Source organism: Maylandia zebra, linkage group LG23 (genome assembly GCF_041146795.1).
Source record: "Maylandia zebra isolate NMK-2024a linkage group LG23, Mzebra_GT3a, whole genome shotgun sequence".
NCBI classification, from domain to species: Eukaryota; Metazoa; Chordata; class Actinopteri; order Cichliformes; family Cichlidae; genus Maylandia; species Maylandia zebra.
In genome coordinates, this window is record NC_135188.1 from 7,980,999 (window position 1) to 8,004,558 (window position 23,560).

Genomic DNA, 23,560 nt, shown 5'->3' on the forward strand with positions numbered 1-23,560 from the left:
TCTATCACATGTGAAAGTTTGTGTGTGTGTGTGTGTGTGTGTGAGTCAGGGAGGTTCTGCCTGTCATATCGCTCTAAACATGACTGACATTTATCCAATGGAGGCTTCGCTCATTCATCCATCCATCACGTTTTTCCATCCTTTGCTCTTCGCTTTATGTCCTTCCCTCCCTCTCTGCTTGTTGCTTCAGACAGACAGTTATGAACAAACCCTGCATACCAAGTGCTACCGCAAACACACACGTACACTCGATACGCAGCGCTTGACTGTAGCGTAAAAACTTGAATTCCAGATATTGCGATAGCAGCGTAGCACTGCAGTGTAGTTTGCACAGATCTGAGAAAAGATTGCATGTTTTTGTGTGTTTGTTGACCTGTGGAGCAGCCGTGATTGATGTTCCAAAAGCTTCTTTCATTAGTGTTATGGTATGGTAGGTGGGATGCGTGTGAGCGTGAGTCTGTAAGTGCTTTGTGTGCGAGTGTGAGGCAGGCACACAAGTTTGCGTTTGTGTGTCTGTGGAGCAGCCGTGACAGATGAAATGGAAGATTCTTTCATTAGTTGTGTTTGAAGCTCAGCAGGGTCACAGAAACAGCGGACATTTAATTACAGCAGACTGAATGCTTCCCCCACTGACTGACACACACACACACACACACACACAGGCACACAGACAGGCACACACACACACACACACACACACACACAGAGGGAGGTCTTTCATGGAACATGCTCCCAAAAGGTAATATTATAAACCACTCAGCAGGAGTGGTAACCTTGGACCCCTCTCTACCTTTTCCTTTCTTTTTTCCCATCTTGACTTTATTTCAACTTCTCTCTCTCACTCTCACTCTCTGTCTATCTCACTCTCTCACTCGTCCTTTCATTGTGAGCTAAGTATAGCAGCAGTAATGGTGATGGGTGCAGATGGAGCAAGCATGTCTTAAATGTCAAACTCAAATGAAAATCACTGTTCCAGTGAGACAGAGTCATCTGGACACAACCAGTGTTATTTAACTCTCATACATATAAATACACACAGATGAAGTCCTACACAGTGTGGACTGCTATAACAATGAACAAATGGATCCTCAGAAGGGCATAAAAAGTACAATCAAATTATACAGTATCTGACAAAACAGTCTAAATTAAGATAAAATACCAAATTGTGTTTTTCACTAATCCTCTCACTGAAACATTAAAATCAAGTTTATTTGGTTTATAATTAAATGAATAAAGTTGCTCTAATTGTATGATATAAAACTCATCTGAACCCCTTTTTATTTTTCCTTTAAGGGCTTTAAAATTGGCTAAATCATCTTAATATTCACTATGAGCTTGTTCCGGCTCTTCATTAAATCTACTTAGAGATTACATAGAGGAATACTTAAACTCGAGCTTTTGCTGCAGTGCCACCTTTTTCTTTGATAAGTGATTTATATTCTTGAACTTGACCCCACTTTCTCTGTCAGGAACACACATGCTACATTTTTTTAGGATTCAGTGATTTTTGTGAACATGCCATGAAGTGGGAATATTGTGGATGTTTTCTAAATTGCGCTTTATGGATTTCACATTCAGCCTGGTGTACTTGGTTTCCTACCAGTGCAAACGCTTTTGCTTACTGGAATTGAAGGTTTGGATTAGAGGTGTTAAAAATCTGAAACTGTGACCAGAATCACGACACAAACAAGTACAAGAGTGTCGGGCCTTGTTAGAGCATGTCAGTGTTTGAATATTATTCAGTTTATTCGCTGAATTGAAAATAAATCTTATTGTTTGTTCATGGGGCAGTTGTGATCAAGTAATTAGTCCTGTAGTAAAAAGAATGTGTTTTATTTCACTGTTTGTTATTTTCCCCTCTAAAAAAATAATTGTATTAATCAAACCTCAGCTTCAGAGAGTTGTTAGTTTGTTGCACAGTGAAGAAAGGTTTTTGACACTTTTTGAGATCTGGAGCGATTTTTTTGTGAATGTTTCCTGACAGACAGCTCGTGCAGTATGTTTCATGTCATTGTCACAGTGAGAAGAGATGATGTGGAACTAGTGGGTGTGGAAATCTGGGGGTTGCCATCACACTACCAGAGTATTATTGTCAACATACTTATATGAGTGTGTGTGTGCGCGCTCGTTTTACAGCATCGTTTCATATTTAATGAAGGCAATATTTAAATGTCTCCAAAATGAACATCTCCTTGTTGAACAACACAGTCCTGCAGAGGTTTAGTCACTTACTTTGATCTCAGATATGCTGAGACGTGACACAGTAGAGAGAGCTGCTCTCTCTTACTCTCCTCAAAATAAGGACTGATATTCTTCGGCTCTTTTGTCTCTTAGGACTATGAGACAGACAGTTGTGATTTACTCCAAGTAGCAGTGTGACTGAGTGTGTCTGTTCAATGATTCAGAGGGATGAGTTCATCTGCAGCCTTTGAGTGTGTGTCTCTCTATGTGTATGTTATTTTTTTATCAATGGAAAATAGTAAGTGTAAGTGGTTTTTTTTTTTCCTTTCTTGTAGTTTGTCAAGTTTTTCTTCCCATAGGATGAAGCTTCTTAGACAAATTAATATTCACAAAATAATCTGTGGCAGCCTTGGACGTTTCTATTTGCGGTTTTAACAAAGCAGGGTTATTAATACAAAGGCTAACCGACCATCGTGTGATAACGAGGCCTTATATTGAATTGTCCTCAAATACTTTCCAACTTGTTAAATCATTTGATTGATTGATTGATTCAAATGCAGATTTAAAAAATACTCGTGTTCGCTTGTTTTCGCGTCAGGGCACACAAACGAAGTCGTGGGAGGTTTGTGTTGCACAAAAATGATTCAATAGCTGCACGTAACGTGATGGTCTTAAAAGGGCACATTTCTCTTATGCTGCAACGCTGTAGGGACTCGGTGTGAATGGAGGGAGTGTGAAAGAAAGACGAAAGGAGGAGTGGGACCTCTCCATCACTCCGGCTGTGACCTTCCAAGAGTCACGCTCTTATAGAGTACAGAACTAATGCCTCAATATATTATCTGAATATGCTGCATTATCATTATGCCTCTCTCTCAGAATCACACTCAAAGTCTCGCATATACACACTCAAAAACAGAACACGGAGACATGCAGAGATGCTCTGGTGTTTGTCTGTACAACTTTTGGTGTGTGCGTGCACGCTGCAGGTCAGAGAAATAGAAACTGAGAGGAAGAAAGAATGAGAGAGTATGACACAAAAGAGTTTGTCCTTATGAGTAACTGTTCTCTCTCCCTCTCTCTGTGCTCTGTATTGTGTGTAAAGAGGTTTGGAGGAGATAACACAGAGACTTCCTGGACAAGAGCAAGGTCAACACATGCACGCCATCGCTGACACTTACTAATACATGCGCACAGTGCTGGCAATCTGGTACACAGTAGCAAGTGAGAAGAGACGAGGGACTGCTGGAGACGGGGGAGATAAGGAGGAAATGTCACACCATTATTTTGTATGAGAAATGGCCAAAGATGTGAACAGTCAGAGTTTCGTCTAATCCTGCCAAACACTGAGCGTCAATGAGTGTACTGCCCATTATCATTCATATGATACCACAGTTCAGTGCATGTGATCTGAGTTAGTTTTGGACATTAGTGGCTTTAAACTATACCATAGTTGGGGTTTTTTTTTCTTTACTGTTGAAGTATTCTGGGGTTTGTGTGATTGATGATCCTGAGGTAATAGCACTGGTCTGAGGTAGATTGAGGTCCTTGACTTGAAGATGTACTGTAGACTGCAAAGTGAGTGTGTATGTGTGTCTGCAGGGCAGGATCGCAGCGAGACAGCTCTCATCAGGCGTTTTAAGGGCGATGGCGTCCGCTACAAGGCCAAGCTCATTGGCCTGGACGAGGTTACCGCCGCCCGTGGAGACAAACTCTGCCAGGACTCGATGATGAAGCTCAAGGTAAGAAGAGTATTTCTCCTCCTCTTGATCTGTCTCAAATTACAAATTAATTGTACCATTTTAAACTCGCTGTTAAAACAAACTTTCCACGGTAGTTGCGAGCAATTAAAAAAAACCAGAGGACGTCAACACCCAGAATTAATGTTATATTACAGCCTGCAGCTGCATGAAGTTCTGTGACCCACAAAAGACATCAGTTGCCAGCTTCATGCATATTCTGAAGTTCAACATTTAAATATGCATGTTTTGTTCATCATAGCATTACTGCGCTTTTGACGGTGTGCGCATGCATATAGAGTTTGTTGCCGTCTTTCTATGCAAATTGCTATAAGCGAGAAGTTGAATAGGAAGGATAGAAAATGGGGTTGTTATAATTTATAGGGATGACGATGATCAGTGCAAGAGGAAGTAAAGGAGGTTAGCCATATGGATGAGAAGGGGATTGGGATGAATGTCTCATTTGCAAGGACAGAAACAATTAGAGGGAGGGGTAGACAGATGGGGCAGTTAGCAGCGAGGAGATGGCATATAGGAGGGGAATCATTTGGATGATAGGTGAAAGAGAGACATGAGTGAGGATGAAGATGAAGAAAAATAGGCCATTTTCTATTCAGGCCTAATGAACGACCTTGTTTTCTGAAATAATTGATTGCAGAATTATGAAAAACAGGCTTTGAAATTCTGTTACATAAAAAATGTTGAAATTTTTCCCCAAGAAGTCGCATCTTTAAACAAAACCTAGATTTTGCATCTTGTCTCTACAAATGTATGCTGAAAGAGTTTGAAAACGCTGTCGGAGTGAAGAGTGCCTCATTCATTATTAATTTCCCTTTAAATCATATTGCAGGAGATATTTGAATTGAGAAAATTACATTTACGCTTTGTTTACGTGTAGTGAAAACTCTATCCAGCGGAGACCCGTAAGGGTGAGAAGAGGACCGACAGCTCATTGATCAAACAGCTTCCCTCCTCCTCATTTATTCAGACAGAAAATCCATCAACTCCTTTTCTCTGATCTCTCCACCTTTTCTTTCATACTGCTCCTCCCTTTTCTATCCGGAATCTGTCGTTTTTGTGATCCTGCTTCTCTCCTGTCTTCTTTTTGTGACTCGCCTATGCAAATGGTGACGAGGTGAAAATGGAGAGAAACTTAAACCTTTACATATACTTACAGCTATAAATAATCAGTATTTATCGTTTGACTGTATGCTGAGTGCATCGTAGCAGTTGTACTGTGTTAAAAGCACGTTCCCAAAGCTTTTAAACAAGTTATATAAATTAAGTTGTTCCATTCAGCAGCAAGCTATTTTTAAGCAAAGCAACTTTTTATTATTAAATAAAAACTATCATAACATTTCTGACATTCTCAATAAACTAGTAATTGATATCGATCTCCTTTCACATCATCCCTAGTCGTTTTGTAGAAAGAATGCATGGTGCCCTGGTACACAATATAGTAAAGTGTTGTTTGTTGGATGAGAATAAATGAGAAACCTGCCACAAATAATTTAAAGATTATAAATTGATGCCAGTATATGAAACTCATTGCTGATTTTTCAAACACATAGTTATTACCTTTATTGACAGTTGTTGGCAACTGCATGTACATTTCTATACTGCTTCTGACATGGTTGTATGGATTGTGTTTCTGTGTGTGTGCATCCTCAGGGAATAGCTGCAGCAGCACGGTCTAAAGGAGAACACAAACAGAAGGTGTTCCTGACCGTTTCCTTTGGAGGGATCAAAATCTTTGATGAGAAGTCAGGGGTAAGTTCTGAAGCAAATTTGATTCTCTTTACTTGTGGGTCTGTGTTTGTGTGTGTGTTTGTGTGTCCGTGCACTTGTGTTTCATCTATTAATGAGGCATCTCCATAAGAGGGAGGGGCCCCTGGGGAAATCAGGAGGCCCTAATTGAAACCCTGAGAACAAGGCCTCAGTAGATGAGAGAACATGGCCGTCCCATTGTCTTCCTGTGTGCAAACAGCAACTACACTGGTTTTATATTATGCCCCAGGATTAGGCATTTTCCATCTTACATGGCTTCTTCTTTGGTTAACCGATATGATCTGTCCAGACTTCATCGACTGTTTTCAGTCAATCCCCTGGTTCAGTTTTTAGCTCTGTTTACTGTCTGTTAACTGACCCTGACTCTCCCTCTATCACTTAATTTGCTAGGCGTTTTTCCCAGTGGCTGATAAGATCTAAGACTTACTTAAATCCATGCAAAAAAGCAATAAAACAAGAAGTGTAATATTGAATTTACTGGCAAGTACCCACAACCCGTAGATATATTTGAAGCAGACGCAAGTAGAGAAGAAGATTAATGTAGTTATAGAAAGGCCAGTGTGTAGGATTTAGTGGCTTCTAGTGGAGGTTTGCATTGGAATAAATTTAATGGACCTTCCTTCCTCTTGCTTCCCAGCTCAAATCTACTACTCCTACTGTAGAAACAAGGCCGTTGCACATAACGGATTCCTTGGAAGTGCATACAAAAACATAGTTGCAGGTTATTATAATTATGACTACCATATTCCATCTATGGTAATAGGTAATGCCTATAACCTACACAGGGTTCTTTAAATGCCATTGCAGAGTAAATATGATTGTAAATCAGGGAAAATGACCAGGCTTGTTTAGGATTATTTGATTGGTGTTATTTAGGCTCAAACCTGTGGTACCTGTCATTGTATCCTTAATCAAGAACTATAATATCTACCTTTCCAAGAATATGGGTCCTCTGGTGACTAAAGTGGCCTTTTCCCCCTGTTTTCTGTGTCTAATAATGTAGAATTACTTCCCTGTTAACTCTTTACCCCTTGAAAGCCTACTAGGAGTAACCCTTAAAGAAGTTTCTCTCATATTGCATCAGAAGTTAATGAGGGTGGTGTCTGCCCTTGGAAAAACAGGGAAAATATTGCAGTGGTTGTCAAACCAAATCCTTTTTGATATTTGTTTATGTTTTCGTTAGGGGTCCAGAGGAAGTCATCAAATATTGCCTTTATGTGGGAAAAGAGTTAAATTCTATAAGCGTGTAAAAATCTGTCCCAACGAATTAATGTTGTTATTTTGAGGTGTTTGGCTGAGTTGTGCTGCAGCAATTCTTTCCATATGTTTGTTTTTATATTCATCTTGGCAGCTCCAGAAAACCAGGCTTATTTTTTAAACATAATACAGCAACTGTTTTTTGATGTGTACATATGCAGCGTGAGCTGTCTGTTTCACTGTCTGGCTCTGAGTGTGTCTGATTGTGAATGTAGACTGGTTTAGATAGAATATAAAGCTCGCCGCTCCATACCGAGCTTTAGTGGGTGACACGGTAAGCCTAAGACTTACACTTTGTCGGGAGCCGGAATGAGCTGACACTGTATGTGTGTGTACCCAGCAGTGATTCAAAAGTACCTTGTATTAGACAGGCAAGACTCAGTAAACAACGACCACCCACGTGGCAGCCATGTTGAATACAAGCACATTCAATCCTTTGTACCTCTTCTTATAACACTCATAATCCTTATCGTATTTCTCTTCTTGATGGCTCAAAATTTAGACACTGAAGAATAACAAGAGCTAAATAGAAAAGTGAGTGATAGATGCAGAAGTAGAGAGCTAGAGTTGGGAGGAGAAGAAGCAAGAAAAGTCCAAGGGGAAGGAGGAGGGGAAAAAAGGATGTGAAAAAGATAAATAGAGGAAGCGCGTGATTGAGGAGCAGAAGCAGACTGAAACAGAGTTAGAGGGATAGGTGGAGAATCAGTAAGCATATGTCAAAGTAAAGCTTTCTACAGGGAGACCTTGTCCTCTGTCTCTGCACATTAATATTAACTATAGAGATATGCTGTCCTTACTATCAGCCCTTCAACCACTCCTAATGGAAAAGGAGGGAGGGAGAGAGGGAGACGGGAAGAAAGAGAGAATGACTCTGCTGAGGTTCAGGGATCTTGACAGTCTCATTCCCCTCCTGTGCATCAGTCAGCCAGATGGGCGGATGGATGTATGGGTGAACGAATGGATGGATGGCCTCTCTCTTGGAGTAGGGAAGGTCGTGCAGGATGGAGGGAGGTGGTGCTTGAGATGGAGGAGAATAAGAGGGGAGACATTAATCTAACAGAGGGCAGGCCAGCATGCCTCTCTTCCTGTCAGCCTCTCTCTTAAAACACACACATGTGCATATACATAGAGACACTTGTGCATTACTACCCTCTTCAACCCCTCTGGCCAAGTCTCAGAAAGGAGACAATACCAAGGCAGATGAAAAACTAGCATGAGTGAATTGCTGAAATGGTTAGTTTGCTCGCTGCTCCTCAGAGAGTGAAATCAGAAAGATCAACTTTTCTGCCAGTAGAAAAGACTACAAACAACTGGCGTCCAGACAATTCAATAAATTTCATTTGGGTCTTATCAGATATATTGTCACTGAATGGACCTACCCAATTTATAGTATTATTTGGTCTGTGGGGCTAGAGGAATGAAAGGGGCTGAAATTAGAGAAGGCCATAGGATGAGCCTTGGGGGGGTGGCTGTGAATTAAGCAGTGCTTGTTTTCAATGAACAAGTTTCATCATTAATCGTTTTACACTAAGGATGAGAAAAGGTGGCAAACAGGGGATACAGGAATGTGATTTTTGACATCAAAATTTGTATTAAATCCCAACTATCTATGAACATGTGCTGACTGATGTGTGACAAATTCTTTTTAGGTTTTAATACGAAAATAGACCTATAGCCTTGTAATGTTACCAAACTTAAGCTGGTATTCGATCATTTTTAAGCATGCGGTAAGAAAACTGCTCCACTGGCAAAACACCAGGAAGGTTGTGAGCACCAATTGGAATTCGAACTTGGCCCATTTTACATTGGAAGGCAGAGGGTTAGATCAAGTTTTAGGTCAGACTGTGCCTAAGAAATCAAACAGATCTGTTGCTCTGATGTTTATCACGAACATCTTTAAACATGGTATGCAACCATCTTTCCCCACTGTTGCCTTAAAACCTTGTCAGTGTGGTTAAAGAGCGAACAGGTCTGATAAAGCAATTTCTGTGTCCCTGAACTCTATTTTCCAACAGCTCTGGCATCTGTTTGTCAAACACAACTCAGCCTTTTCACATCCAGACTCTTTCACGTGGAAGTTGAACATTGTCTGCGTAAATGGTCCTTGACTTCTTGTTGGAGAGAAGCCAGGTGGTCACAACGTAACTACAAACTAATTCACCATTAAGAATGAGGCCAAACAAGAGTGCATGTTATCCTCACTCATGCATTCGTTGTACACAAATGCAAAGTTAGCAGGAGACTCAGCAGGAGCCACAATGGAAAATAAGCCGGGTTGAAAATAAACTGGACTCGTGCTCTAAGCTGTCATTGATATGCCACCAGCTATATCACGTATCCACCATCCTTCTGTACTGATTTGTCTTTGTGTTTGGCACAAATACCCTACATTTGTGCTAAACATATACTACATTTACATAATAATATATTCTACGAGTGGGCTCCTATTTATAAATGTCACAATGAATCTATTCAAAACAAGCATTCAGACAGAAAATCACATTTGTTATATCATCATCATCCCTCTTTTCCTTCTACAATTAAAATTTAAATACATTTATTTTATGTTTGATGTTCAGATGCTTTTCCAAAACTTTAAAGAATCACTGCAGATGTGCTTTTTAAATCAATTTAATGTTTAATATGAAGTTCCCATAATAAATGTAGCTGATTAAAAACAAATATTTAAAAGAAATATAAACCACCAGTGATAATCAAAATTTCTGAAATTCCAAGTATGCAATTATTTTTCATCTGACGGAAACTCTTTTTATTTAAAACAGTGGACTCTCTTGATCTACAGTGTAGAGGTGGGCACAGGACGCTGCTTTTTATTTTTTAATCAAATGCAAAAAATAGAAAAAGACATGTAGGTTTATGCTTTAATCTTAAAAAGTACTTTAGGAAAAGATTAGAAAAAAGGGAAATCCTTACACACATTAAGGATTATATGTGATCTGATTGACACTGGCCAGGGGTGGGTACACATCACAAATCACACACCAGTGTTAATTCATAGCTTGCCTGATTTTAGCATATTAGAGGGGTTATGTCTGTCAGAGCATATCTTAACCTAATTAGTTTTACTTTTATGCCCAGCTTGGCCACAGTAGTTCAAAATCTGTTTCATAAAATATGGTTATAGTCACATCTTTAGTGCCTTTAGTTGAGGAAAAAGACACCTCAGTATTGTGTCCTTTTAATTTCACTTACATGATCCATTATTTTCAGCCAATGCATGATGAACTGTGCGTATATAGTATTAAAATTAGTATCATGCTTCTTTCTTTGATTCTATATTCATACAGTTTTCTGATGTAGTGACCTTAAACCAGTGATTGCGAATGAAAGTTTGCTACACCCTGTGCTCTGGTTTATTAATATTAGCCGCCAGCACTTTTTAAACACACCTACAGAGAGGCCACAAGTGCTCTGATCATTTCAATCTCCTGCTGTAGCTTCAGCCTTTATTCTATTATGAACAGAGTAGTGCAGGTGCATGGCTACGGCCAGATAACATGGCGCCAGATCTTCAGAATGTACTTGAATTTACAAAATAATACATAAATAAAAGTTACACGATTTATATGCATTCAATTTATTTACTTGTCCAACTTGGTGGTTGTGGAATAGCTGAAGTCTATCCCAAGCTGTTACAGGGTGAGATGTAGAACTCCTGTCCATCACAGGGCTAGCATAGAGAGACAGACAATCACTCACACGCAAAGATCCACACACAAGACTAACCAGTTAACCCAGCATGCATGCTTCTCAGACCATGCTAACCTAAGTCAGCTCACCGTGATTAATGTCTAACAAAGGAAAAATAATGGCCTTTCTCAAAAAATACGCTCAAAAAGTAAAAAGTGTGCTACTTTATTCTATATAGACAAGCTAAACTCCTAAACTTCTGGTCTCAGATTTGCTTAAAAACCTTTCATCTAATTAGAAATCCCAGTCTTCAATTAATTCAATACAAAATATTACATAGAGTGCACTATACAGGTCATCGGATGTTCAAGATGGGCTTTACGTCTACCAACAACTGCTCACACTGCCAAACCAATTCACCGGACAATTATATCCACGCTCTTTGGTTCTGTCGACCAGTTCAGAAGTTTTGGCGCGAGATATGTGAAGACTTATCGAAGTGTCTGAAATGTAACATTCCAACTTCCCCCTTAGTGTGTTTGTTGGGCAGCTTAGATAATGTCACTTCAGAAAAGAATATCGCCCATATGGTTTTCACTGCCCTATGCATAGCCAAGAAAACAGTCCTCATGAACTGGAAAAATAAAAATAATCTTAATTCTAACCAATATAGAAATTATCTATTAGATTACATTAGTCTTGATACAGCCTCTGCCACCACATCAGATCAATTGCTCTGGGCTCCTTTGATCAGCTCCATCACCTAGTGGGGGTGGGGGGTCATAGTTTGGTCCCGCCTTCACTGTTGTGATTGGTGTGGGGGTAGGGACAGGCTTAGGGCGTCGGGGGGTTCCCCGGAGGCATCTTCCTTGGGGGGCTCAACCCGGGGTAGCGGTCATGTCCGGTTAGGGGCTCTGTTGGCTCTCCGGTGACTGTTTCCTCGCGGCTGCGTGCAGCGGGGCTAGGGGAGGGTCTGTGCTGACGGACGTGGGTTACTGACCTGGTAGCCTGGCTGCCCCTGGGTGGGTCCGGGATGGGCGTGAGGTTCTGGGGGCGCTCCGTCTCTGGGCTGGGACCCGGACCGGGCCTCGGGGGCTTGGGTCCTGGTTGGTGTGTTGCCGGGGTTGTGGGCGGGTGGGTGCATGGGGGCCCAGCCCTGGAGCAGGGTGCCGCCGGTGCGTCGAGCCACCTGGGGGGCTCTTCAACTGGTGGGGGAGATGGTCACATCTTGCAGGAGCTTTCCTCTCCTCAGGAGCTGCCTCTGCAGGAGGGGGAGATACAGGAGAGGTGGAGGAAGATCTCAGCCTGGGTGTTTATTGTCTTATGTAGTCTGGAAGATGAGTGGATGGTGGGGTGGGTGCAGTTTTCTCTGTGGTGGGGTTGGGTGGACTGTCCCGGGCTCTGTGGGGCCGGGCGGCGCTGCTGCACTGGGCCCGGTTTGGATGGGCCTGGGCCCCCTTTCCCTGGCGGGTCGCGGAGTATGGGGGTGCCTACTGGGGTCAGCGGGGGAGCTGGCCCCAGGGAGGGGTCACTTGCCCCTCCCTTCCTTCCCTCCCCATCTCCAGCTGCCTCCCTCTTCCCGCTCCACCACAACCACCCACACATGCAGGGCCTTGGAGTAGGGGTATGTCACCAGGGTGCAGAGGAGGCTACCCCCCCCTCTGTCCCCTTCTGGCTGCCTCTGCCTCAATTTTATCCCACAACTTAGACATTCACATTACTCACACTCTCATTACACATACATATAGGATCTTGGGGGTGGGCACGATACACGGAGTCCAAAGTACCATCAGGGTGTACACCCCACCCCTGGCATCGTTGCCCACCTCTCAATTTTAAATACACGTAGACATTGAGGGCTAGCAGGAGGGACCATGCGCTTACCTGCTGCTCTCTGGCAGGTAGCTCCATGCCCTCCTGGGTTTTAAATGCACCTTAGAACACACATGCATCAACATTACAATGAGCGGGTGGAGGGAGGTTCGGAGTCTTCTCTCACCCCCGTTCTCTGCGACCTGCTGGAGCAGGGGGGCTAGGACTAGGAGGAGGAGTTGGCCGTCCGACTGCGGTCTGGAGTGTGGAGCCTTCCTGCTGCTGCGGAGTCGGGGCGGTCTGCCTCCCCCCACCGCAGGGAAAAGGGAAACACCACCTGGGTCTGGGTGCAGTTCCCCCCTCCAGGGGCGGGGGCACCTAGACCCGGTTTGTAGAGTACGCTTGGGGAGTGTGATCGTGTGTACAACGTCTCTTTATGTCTGTCTCCACGTTGGTTGAGTGTGGAGTAAGTGCATAAGAGCATGAGGGTGGGAATGGATGTTTGTATCTGTGTGTGCCTGTATGTCTGTGTCTATATGTCAGGTTGGGTGTCAGGCGCCACCTCTCTGGGGACATCTCAGGCCCTCCAAGGTTTGGAGGCCTATCTCCCCCTACCACCACTTCCCCTGCCAGTGGCGGACCCCCTCAGACATCGGTGCGTTGGTGGTTCTTTGTGTCCGGGGATGGGCGTCCAGGTACACACCGGCTCACTCCTTGGCGGCCGCTTATCGGGGCCTGGAGCCTGGGGCTCGCTCGGGCCACTTCGGAGGTGGGGTGCCCCCGGCCTCTCGGCCTGGGGCTCGGTCACTCAGGCGCAGCTGGCTGCCGGCGGAGCTCACGGGCGCGTCACTGCAACTCCCCCTGGCTTCTGCTCCGCGGCTGCTGAGTGAGCCCTCATCTGGGACTCTCCTCAGCTCTTTCCGGGACAGTGGCGCAGCTGCCCCTCTGTTGGTCTTCCTTGGTCTCTTGTGTTCTGGGGGCCTCTGGATGTCTGGAGTTTTGATCTCCTCCACACCTGCTTCACGCCCTGGAGGACGGGGCTGTGGCCCCCCCACACCCTCTAGCAGATTATTACATGAAGGAACCTTTTAAAAAAACAAAAAACAAGCGCGTCCATGCTCACAGGTGTACACACGGGTGATCACACCCACAAACTACACCCTTTTTGGCTCCTACCTTTCATTTCATTTCATTTCATTTCATTTTTATTTATTTCACACTTGGTACTACAAATCAAACAAAACAACCACATCTTCTGTCAACAAAACACAACAACCATGTGTGAAAAGGAGCAGGAAGAAGAAAATATTCTTATTAAACCCTGCCCCCTATCTACCATCGAACTTATATCACCGATGGGCACCAAAAATCAGGAACAAACTAATATTGACATTTCTCTCCGGTCGAATCCCAAACCAACATCACATTCATTCGCATTCTTCATACTGAGTTATCGTTTTAAACATATAACACTTTTTAAAACATTGTAAATTTATACAATTCTTTAAATTATAATGAAGTGAATTCCACAGTCTTATACCCCTAACCGTTGTGCTCATTAATCTTTGTGTAGTCCTGGCTAACTGATGTTTAAAATAAAATTTCCTTCTATTCTCTTCTCCCCTTGAACACATCAAAAATACTCTTTGTAACTTAAAAGGCAAAATATTATTTTTAGCCTTAAACATAATTAATAATGTCCGTAATTTCACTAAATCTCCTAATTTTAATAATTTTGATTCTATAAATAATTTGTTTGTATGTTCTCTATATTTAACATTATGAATTATTCGTATAACTTTCTTCTGTAATAGGTTTAAAGGTTTTATGGTATTCTCATATGTATTCCCCCAAACTTCAACACAATAGTTGATATATGAAAAAAACAAAGAAAAATATAAAATACGCATTGTTTTATAATTTAATAAATCTCTTATACTACCCAAAATATAAATACTTTTGACCATTTTCTTTCTAATATGTTCAATATGAGATTTCCATGTCAAATTCTCATCCACTATTACACCCAAAAAACGAAATTCAGTAACTCTTTCAATCAATTCTTCCTCTATAAACATAATGACTTTATCCTCCTTTACACGATTGCCAAATATCATATATTTCGTTTTTGTCAGATTCAAAGATAATTTATTTACATCAAACCATTTTTTTATTCTTAACATCTCAGAAGTCATAATTTCAACCAAGTCTTTCAAATTCTCTCCAGAACAATAAAAATTTGTGTCATCTGCAAATAAAATCGAATTTAACCTTTTAGATACGTCACAAATATCATTAATATATAAATTAAAGAGTTTAGGTCCCAAAATAGAACCTTGAGGAACACCACATACAATCTTCAGTCTTTCAGAAGTATTGCCAAAATAATAAACATATTGCAACCTATTCTCTAAATAACTCATTAACCAATTCAATGCTACTCCTCTCACTCCATGGTTATACAATTTAGAAATCAAAATAGAATGTTGTATCGTATCAAAAGCTTTTTTTAAATCAACAAATACTCCCACTGTGTATTTATTATTATGTGTTGCAGATGAAATATCTTCAATAAAAGTCAACAACGCTAATGCCGTTGACCTATTTTTACGAAATCCAAATTGGTTTTCATGTATTAGTTGATATTTTTCAATAAAACTATCAAGTCTTTGTGCAAAGAGTTTTTCTAGCAATTTTGAAAACTGTGATAAAAGAGACACTGGCCTATAATTGTTAAAACTATGCTTATCTCCTGATTTATATAATGGTATTACTTTTGCCACTTTCATTCTGTCAGGGAATACTCCTGACTGTAGCGAAAGATTAAAAATATAACAAAGAGGAGTACTTATACAATCTATTGTCTTTTTAATTATGACCATGTCTATACCTTCACAATCAGTAGATTTTTTATTTTTACAATTTTTTACGATTGCTACTATTTCTTTTATGGTAGTATCGGCTAAGAATATGGAATTAACCATTCTATTATCACCTATCCAGGCTTCCTCATCTCCTGGATCATCATTTTTCCTGATTAGATTTGCTAAAGTAGGTCCAACATTTACAAAAAAAGAATTGAATTCGTTTGCTACTTCGGTCTTATCTTTAACAACTTGATTATTATTAATAAAATAATTAGGCCGAACTATGGGTGTGTTCTTATTACCCAATACCTCTTTAAAAATATTCCAAATGCCCTTAATATTATTTTTGTTTTCCTGGAAAACTTTATTATAGTAATCTTTCTTAGCTTTCCTCAATATTAATACCAACTTATTTTTATATAGTTTATATTTCATTTCCGCATTTTTAGTTCTATATATTATATACTCCCTATATAAATTATTTTTCTTTTTACACGCATTTGCAAGACCCTTAGTTATCCAAGGTTTCATATTTATATTCTTTTTCTTATGCTTAAATGATATCAATGGACAATGTTTATCATACAAGGCCAAATATATATTTAGAAATACTCCGTATGCAATGTTGACCTCATTAACATAAACCTCCTTCCAGTCCGTTTCCATGAGATCTTGTCTAAACCTATTAATTGCTTCATCATTTCTTAACCTTCTATAACTCACAAAACTAGCTTCTTTCTTTCTTTTCATATTTAAATCGAAAATAAAAAAGACTGGTAGCACACTGTGTTCTGTTGATCTTATGTGCTGCACAATAATGTTTAACATTTAGTATTTACTGTCATATTCCCATATATCATTGTGATGTTGTTTATTCTATTACTCTTGTTCTCTTCTGCTTGCTTTCTTTTTTCTTTCTCAGCAGGTGATCCAGGTGATTGATATATGCACTTTTTTTCTCTGCCCGTTCTGTTGGTTTTTGTCTTTTGCCCTTCTCCCCCGTCCCTCTTCTCAGCTGTTTCTCTTTCCCTCTTTCTTTCTCCCCTTCTTTCCCCCAGTCAAGTCTGTCCCGTATTCATTAAGTGAAAATAAAATAAACAATAAAAGGTGAATCAAATGGACCATTACGGCAAGGCTGGGATGGTCAGTTTGGTAAAGTAAATCCGTTGGGCATCTTTCTTTGCCTTTAGACAACAATTCTGATGGCAAAAGAGCCAAACGGGACAGGCCAAAAAAAAAAAAAAAAAAAAGACAAGCTAATGGAGTTATTTCCATGTTTAATTCAGTTCAAATATTGTTTCACACACGTATATTACAGAATAAAAGCAAGAAATAAAGAAACCTGGGTTAAATAACCAGACCTGATTTGAATCTGATAAAAAAAAAGCTAATTAAATCTTTAAGTTTAACTGCTAATCTCCCATCATGTTGTTCCTACTGGCTTAAGGCTGGATGGCCTCCACAGGCCCTTTGATGATGTCTCCCCTCCAGGAGAGAGAGATGTGACGATCGGAGATATTAGAGAGACAGTATCCTGCTGTTTCCCCTCTTCACTCCCAGAATAACAAGGAATATCTTGGTTCAGTGGCCAGCAACTGCTGAAGGGCATGCTGTCCACAGTCCCTCAGAGACACCGACGCTGTGTGTGAAAGATTGTGAGACTGGTACAGCACATCAACAGCGAGAAAAGCAGACCTCAGACCCAGTGTCAACTCTTTGAATCCACCTGTTTTTACGCAGTGTTTGAGCATCTATATCCAACTAAAGCAGGCCATGTTCAAAACATTAGATGACATCAGCCAGTATATAAGCTGATAAATGAAAATGAAAAATTAAAGAAATGGGAGAAACACACGTTATGTAATTTATCCACCAGAGGACAGTTATGGCAACACACATCCAGCTTATCCATGCAGAGTCAGGCAGATTGGACAAAGTAATCCACGACTACCTGTGATAAGAAAACAATGCTTTTAAGCAGCATTGTCACATTGTTTTTTCTACCCTTTTCTCTAGCATGACACTACAAAAACATTCAAACCACCATAAAAATGCTAGTAACAGTCTTGTTGGCATAAATGTCTCATGAAGTGAAATCAAGTGTTGAATATTTCCATCATTAGTTTTGGAGCTTCAGTGGTGTTTTGACAAAATTTGAAATTATATGTGTAAAGTTCAATTTGTCATTTCCTTCCACGACCAGCATCTTAACTTGTTTTACCTTTGTGAGTAGAGTTTTGATTTTATTTTTCTACTCTAATTAGAGTTTGGCAGATATGTCAGATAGAACCGAGGTCCGCTACTTTATCATAACTTATTGAATCTTCCCATCCGTCCATTTGGACGGTGGGAGGAAGCCGTCTTCCCATTGCACTAAATTTTCTTCTGAAAGGTGGCACTTTCACCTTTGTACTTGTCTTAGATGTCAAGCACACAGAGAACCTAAAACCAGAAAGGGAGGTCAGTAATATGTTTTTAATGCTAAAAAAGTGACGTTAACTAGACCAAAGCTTCTGTGAACGTTTTCAGCTTTTTATTAAAAAAGCTGGTATTGATTATATGTATTTTTCTACTGTCTAAGCTCTACTTGCTACCAAGACAAAGTGAAGCAATTGAATTTATGCAGTCATTTAATTCTCTGCTCTCTTTGAATCAGAGTCCCTCTTTGTCACCGCACCACCCACCCAGAGATAATTCAATAACCTCTGCAAATGAGCTGTGTGTGTGTGTGTGTGTGTGTGTGTGTGTGTGTGTGTGTGTGTGTGTGTGTGTGTGTGTGTGTGTGTGTGTGTGTGTGTGCACATGTACATCCTTAGCTGCCAATTTCAGGTCAATCAGAGGTGATAATAACAATCATTACTCCAATTATTAAATTTAGAAGACATGACTCACAGAATGATTATCTGTTTCTGCTGAGGTGGTTGGTGTCTCTCTGTGTGTGTTTGTGTGTCATAGGTCCCGTGTCATTTTTGGCTCATACAAATCAAACTGCTTAAAACTGACTCAACTCTGCCATGTCGCACTTCTGGAGTAGCTTCAGAGAGAGCAGATGTGTGTGTTTAGCCTCTGATGTATAAGGCTCCAACCCCTAGCATGCACTCAAGGGCTACTGGGTTATTATGTTGACGCTGTGTCTCTGCTCCCAGCATGCATCTGGCATAGACAATAACAACAAAGCAGACATTTAGTGTGACTAACAGAGGGGCTATTGCATATTATGCTGTGAATTGTGAGCGTGTGTTTGTGTTTGTGCGTGTTGTGAGTGAGGGCACAGATGAAGTGATCAAGTCGACAGCTTGCCGAGCTGTGATTGTCACTGATCCCCCCCTCTGTCCTCGGGAAAAACAGTGCCATCTGCCACGGGGCACAGGCAATGCCAGCTTGGCACTCCCCACCCAGACTAAACTAGAGAGGGCAGGGGAGCTAGAAACAATTTAATGTAGGATACAAGGTCTCCGTGTGACTGTGTGTTTTTGTGAGTATATACTTAAGGGGGTTTACATGAGATGATTATGCTTCCCACATGGTTTGGAAGTATAGATGAATGCATCCTAACTTTCAGTTACTGGTTTGGAGCAGACAGTTAAATTTTTAACAAAGAATAAATAAACTTGCTTTTTATAAAGACGTAGAGTCAGTTTGCTTCTTATGTGTTTTTAAAACATATATATATATATGTAAATACAGGGCTTTTTGTTTGCATCTTTACAATTTAAAGCTCATCTGTATCATTATGTCATTCCCTGCTACAGGTCCTCCAACACCACCATGCTGTCCATGAGATCTCTTACATTGCCAAGGACATCACGGACCACCGAGCCTTTGGCTATGTCTGCGGAAAAGAAGGGAACCACCGCTTTGTGGCTATCAAAACCGCGCAGTCGGTTAGTATTTATGTACATTCAGTCCAATAAGCGGAAAATGAACCCAAACCCCCACCTTTCACCTTCACCATTTTCTGAGCTCTTCCGACATTTACATTTGGAAATATCTAAACTAGTGCTGTCAGCGTTACTCTCGTTAAAATGACGTGAATGGGGCTGGACAGCGCTAACGCGTTAACGAGCTAACCGCGCTAATGCATTGATGCCTTGCAGCCCCACGCACGGGGCGATCAGCACTAACTCGCTAATAGAGATTTGCCGCGTTAATGCAGTTATGGCGTTAATGTCATTTTAATGAGATTAACGCTGACGGCACTAATCTAAACATAGTAAATAAGTGATGCTGGCCAGTGCTGATGTTACAGTCCTACTCCACTGTTATAGCTTGAAGTCTTTGGCGCTTCTGAACTGTTGGTCATGATTTAGATTTTCTAAAACTGAAAACAGAGCCCAGAGGATGTTCAGTATAGTTTCCTCTCACCCCGCATGAATAACAATATGGTATTTTATGGATTTTTCATCCAACGACACAAAAAGACGTTGTGTAGCCCAGCTCTCTTTGTGTTTAGGTTAATTTATGATTCATCAGGCTCTTTGCTCAGTAACATGAACCTCTTGACATTTAGATAAGGACCCTTGAATACCAGCTCATGTCGCTTTGTGCTGTTCATCAAACAAACTGTTTACCGAGTAGATCTGCAGCTTTAGGTTTTGTGTGTTCAGAACAGCGCAGCTTCGGTTCTGCGTCGGCATACTCTATATAATATTGAGTACTTCTTTCAGACCTTTTATGATTGTTGCTGCTGTTGTTGTATGCGCCTGGCTTGTTTCGTCTGGATTCAGCTGGCTCTCTCTGTAGCCATATTGATTTCCCATAGTGAGTCGATGAGGGTTTGAGTGTGTGTCACCAGCCCTAATGGCATATCCATCCTCCTAGGGCCATGAACCGTGGCTCTTTGACTGAGACAGATATGCACCAGTCTGCACTCACAAATACAGCAGCCGCATTTCCATTAAAAAACAGTTGTTCAGAAAATGTTACCCTGCGTAACAGTGAAGCACAACGGTAAGTTCTCATCCGTCAGCTACGCTGCCTTTTGCCTGATGTGTGCCTGAGGAAAGGTCATAATTATGTTTTACTTCCATTTTCAGGATTTGAACCAGCCATCACTAACACTCAGACTATTAGTTGTGGAGCAGACAATAAGAGGGATGGAGGCACAGAGCTCATGGCCGAGGCTGTAATTGGAAAGTAACTGCTTTGATGTGAATTAACAAAGTGTCTCTGTTGTCATGAAGACTAAGACTTAAAGATGTTCCGAACAGGCCAATTTAAGGTCGCGTTCAAAAGTAATTGGCTTACCACTCAAATCAAAGTCTCAGGACAAGAAAGACATGTTTTATTTAGCCAGTTTTAGTGAAGATAGCAAGACTCTAATTGTGAATAGAGGATTGTCAGTCATTGTTATAACTTTTCTAAAAAAGTTGCAGCTGTAATTAGCATGACTCGCTTTGTTGTTTCAAAACCTAGGTTTCAATTTGTAGAGAGGCTACAGAGAGTTCAAATGTAGTTTAATGTATTACATAATTTATGACACAGTAACAGATTTAGCCAGTAAATCCTTTATTTTGAGCCCATAGAAATTATTTAAACAAAGTTAACAACATGAGTCTTTTTCTCTAAGTAGTCCACTTTTGCACATCCTCGTTTTTATTTTTCTGATCATTTTTCTAATGCACATGCTTCCTCGTGTAAATTCTCCTAAAGGTTTTCAACATGACTTCCAGATTTAACGATTTTCTGAATTTCATAAAACAGAAATAATTGAATTGAATTTAGACAAGACAGGTTTAACAAAAATCAGTTCACCAAGAAATACGTTCAGGAATATCCTCAAGATATTCCGCTAACAACCAACAGCAGAATTCAATTTGGGCAATGAGAGTGAATCTCTTGCATTAATATTTAGTAGAATTGGAGACTCATCTTCTGCTCTAAAATCCTGATCCGGGCAGATTTTATTAGAACTGTGTCTGCAGTAAAAGTCTTTATCGTTACTTTTTGTTGGAATCATTTATCAGGTTTGCCGTAGGCTATGAATTAGTCATCTGTGCTGAACTGAGGTTATCTCATCTCTCTGGTCCTATGAGCAGGCCACTCCTCCTCAAAGTTTTCTGCATTAGCACTTTTAGAATTCAGTGATTTTCTCTGCTCACTCTCTTTTCATACCTTGAGGTTTTGATCGAGGAAAAGCAAAAAAGAATGGGAGAGAAATCACAAGAGAAAGTGAGGATTAGAGCACGTATTGTCAAATGTAAAACGGATCTGAATTTAAAAGAGTGACAGTATGTTTCAGTGTTGGCTCAGCGGGAGAGAAGTTTACCCCAGCGTGTATGTCATGTGCCTTATTCGGCTCAGAATATCTTGCAGAAAGCCAACACTAAAATAGAACTACATTTTGCACAACATTCAGTCTATGAACTCTGGCTGCACTCCGCATAGCTCCAGTCAATAATTGATTAGGTTTGAAAGACCGTTGTACTATAAGACTCTTTGTTATTGCGCTGTGACAGTAGTTATAGGTTGTGAGTCATCTCGCTGGTTTGTTGTCACCACTTTTGTTCATTCGAGGAAAGAGGTACAAAGGTAACACAAGGCTACAATTTTTGCTGCGTGAAGCAATAGATCATGCAGTGACTGTGTTCACCCCCTGCCCGTTTCCATGAAAGTGTGCAGACAGCAATGTCTTAAACATACTTACGTGTTCTGAGTTACGTCACTTACGCCTCAAGGTCAGTGTTTAATTACTTGAAGTGGCACAGAAAAAAAAGTGGCACAGAATTTTTGGCATCCTTCCCACTGTCGCCAAAGCACTTGCTCATAGCGATTCATATGATTGTTGAGGTTTTCTCTGTTGTATTATTGTAGGGTCCACCTTACAATATAAAGCGCCTTGAGGCGACTGTTAGAGGTGGGCGGAACAATCCAAATATCAATAGTGTCGATACCAACTCTGGTATTGGTATCGGATCGATACTAGCCAAATAGGATCGATACTTTGTTTCAGTAAGTAGCCCACTGAATTGTGTTAAATTATAGATTTTGGGGGAATTAAACAATACACCTCAAACACGCACTATGAAACATGTCAAACAACAGAATTTGACCCAAAACGCTTTAGAGAAGTTGGAAGATGCGTTTTGTTGTGATAACTAAGTATTATAGAACGTAAAAATCAGAGTGAGTTAGTGGTGATGAGCCGTCTCTTAAGTCATCACACACTGTCTCCCGAACATAAGCTGCCTTTACAGGTTAAAAGTATCGGTACTGGTATCAGCACTTGGTTTACTTGGTATCGGATCGATACTAAAATCTGCAGTATCCCACAGCACTAGTGACTGATGTTGTGATGAACAAAATTGAATTACATTTTTTCTTATTTTTATACTGTGAAAAGATTCCTGAAAAGCTAGACAATTAGTCTTTCTTCTGTTACAATTTTATTTGGGCAATTTAAATTATGAGGGTGTATTCTGCTGGATCAGCTTTCTGTAGGTAGAAGTTGAAGTATAATCAAAGAAGAGCACTTTGTGTAATATATCTTTGAGAATGAAAACTTGTCAGATCCCGTACAGCAGTTTCTAATGCCTATTCTTTTTTTTTCTTTTTTTTAATCTCTACTATGTATCTACAGAATTACAAGTTAAATCTACAAGGAGCATTTAAAATGTTGCACGACTCTGTCTGTAAAATGCAAAGAAACCTGATTTTTATCCTAGATGACTTCTCCTTTTAAGTTAAATCACTCTATGGTCCTGTTCTAACCAGTTGTGCTTGTTTTCCTGCAATGCATACTGGATGTCCTCTAGTGTCTAGAAGTGGTGGCCCTTTGATAAGTCTTGGGGAACCACATCTAATTAGTTGGCACCACAATTCAGGTGTTTCCGGTGAGTGTTGTCCCTCACATGGTTCAAGACATTACAGTAGAGCCTCAGTCTGGAGGATTACCTCAGAGTGCACAACCCTGTGAAGGTAAAAAGCAGAACCTGCTCTTGGTCACACTCCTGACTGATGTGCTTTCTTCCACCTTTTACTCCAGAAACAGCTGTTCTGTATTTGGGTCACAGTCAGCGATCAGGGTCTCTTAATGGGTCATGTCAAACTCACTCACATCTTCACGGAAAGCTTCATAACTCAAAAAGAAAGCTCAGTAGAGACACAGAAGAGGCCTCTTCTCTGTGCATGTTTGTCAAATTGCAAATGCAAATCTGAAAAACTTGCAAGGGTAATGATCAGAATCACCTTTACTTGTCTTAAAAGTCAGAATTTACTAAAAAAGTTGAAGAGAAATGTGCACTTGTTAGAATTTAAAGCAGGGTGTGT

At 40.7% G+C, this 23,560-nt stretch overlaps 1 protein-coding gene across 10 annotated transcripts in view; it reads left to right on the forward strand.

Moving 5' to 3' along the window:
• Positions 1 to 23,560, forward strand: part of dab1a (DAB adaptor protein 1a) — a 231,229-nt gene that overhangs the window by 189,610 nt on the left and 18,059 nt on the right. For all 10 annotated transcript variants that reach the window (XM_076879912.1, XM_012920760.3, XM_076879913.1 and 7 more), the window contains 3 exons: positions 3,781 to 3,920; positions 5,589 to 5,687; positions 19,045 to 19,176. In XM_076879912.1, coding sequence (XP_076736027.1) covers positions 3,781 to 3,920; positions 5,589 to 5,687; positions 19,045 to 19,176 — 371 coding nt within the window. The remainder of the gene's footprint in view (positions 1 to 3,780; positions 3,921 to 5,588; positions 5,688 to 19,044; positions 19,177 to 23,560) is intronic.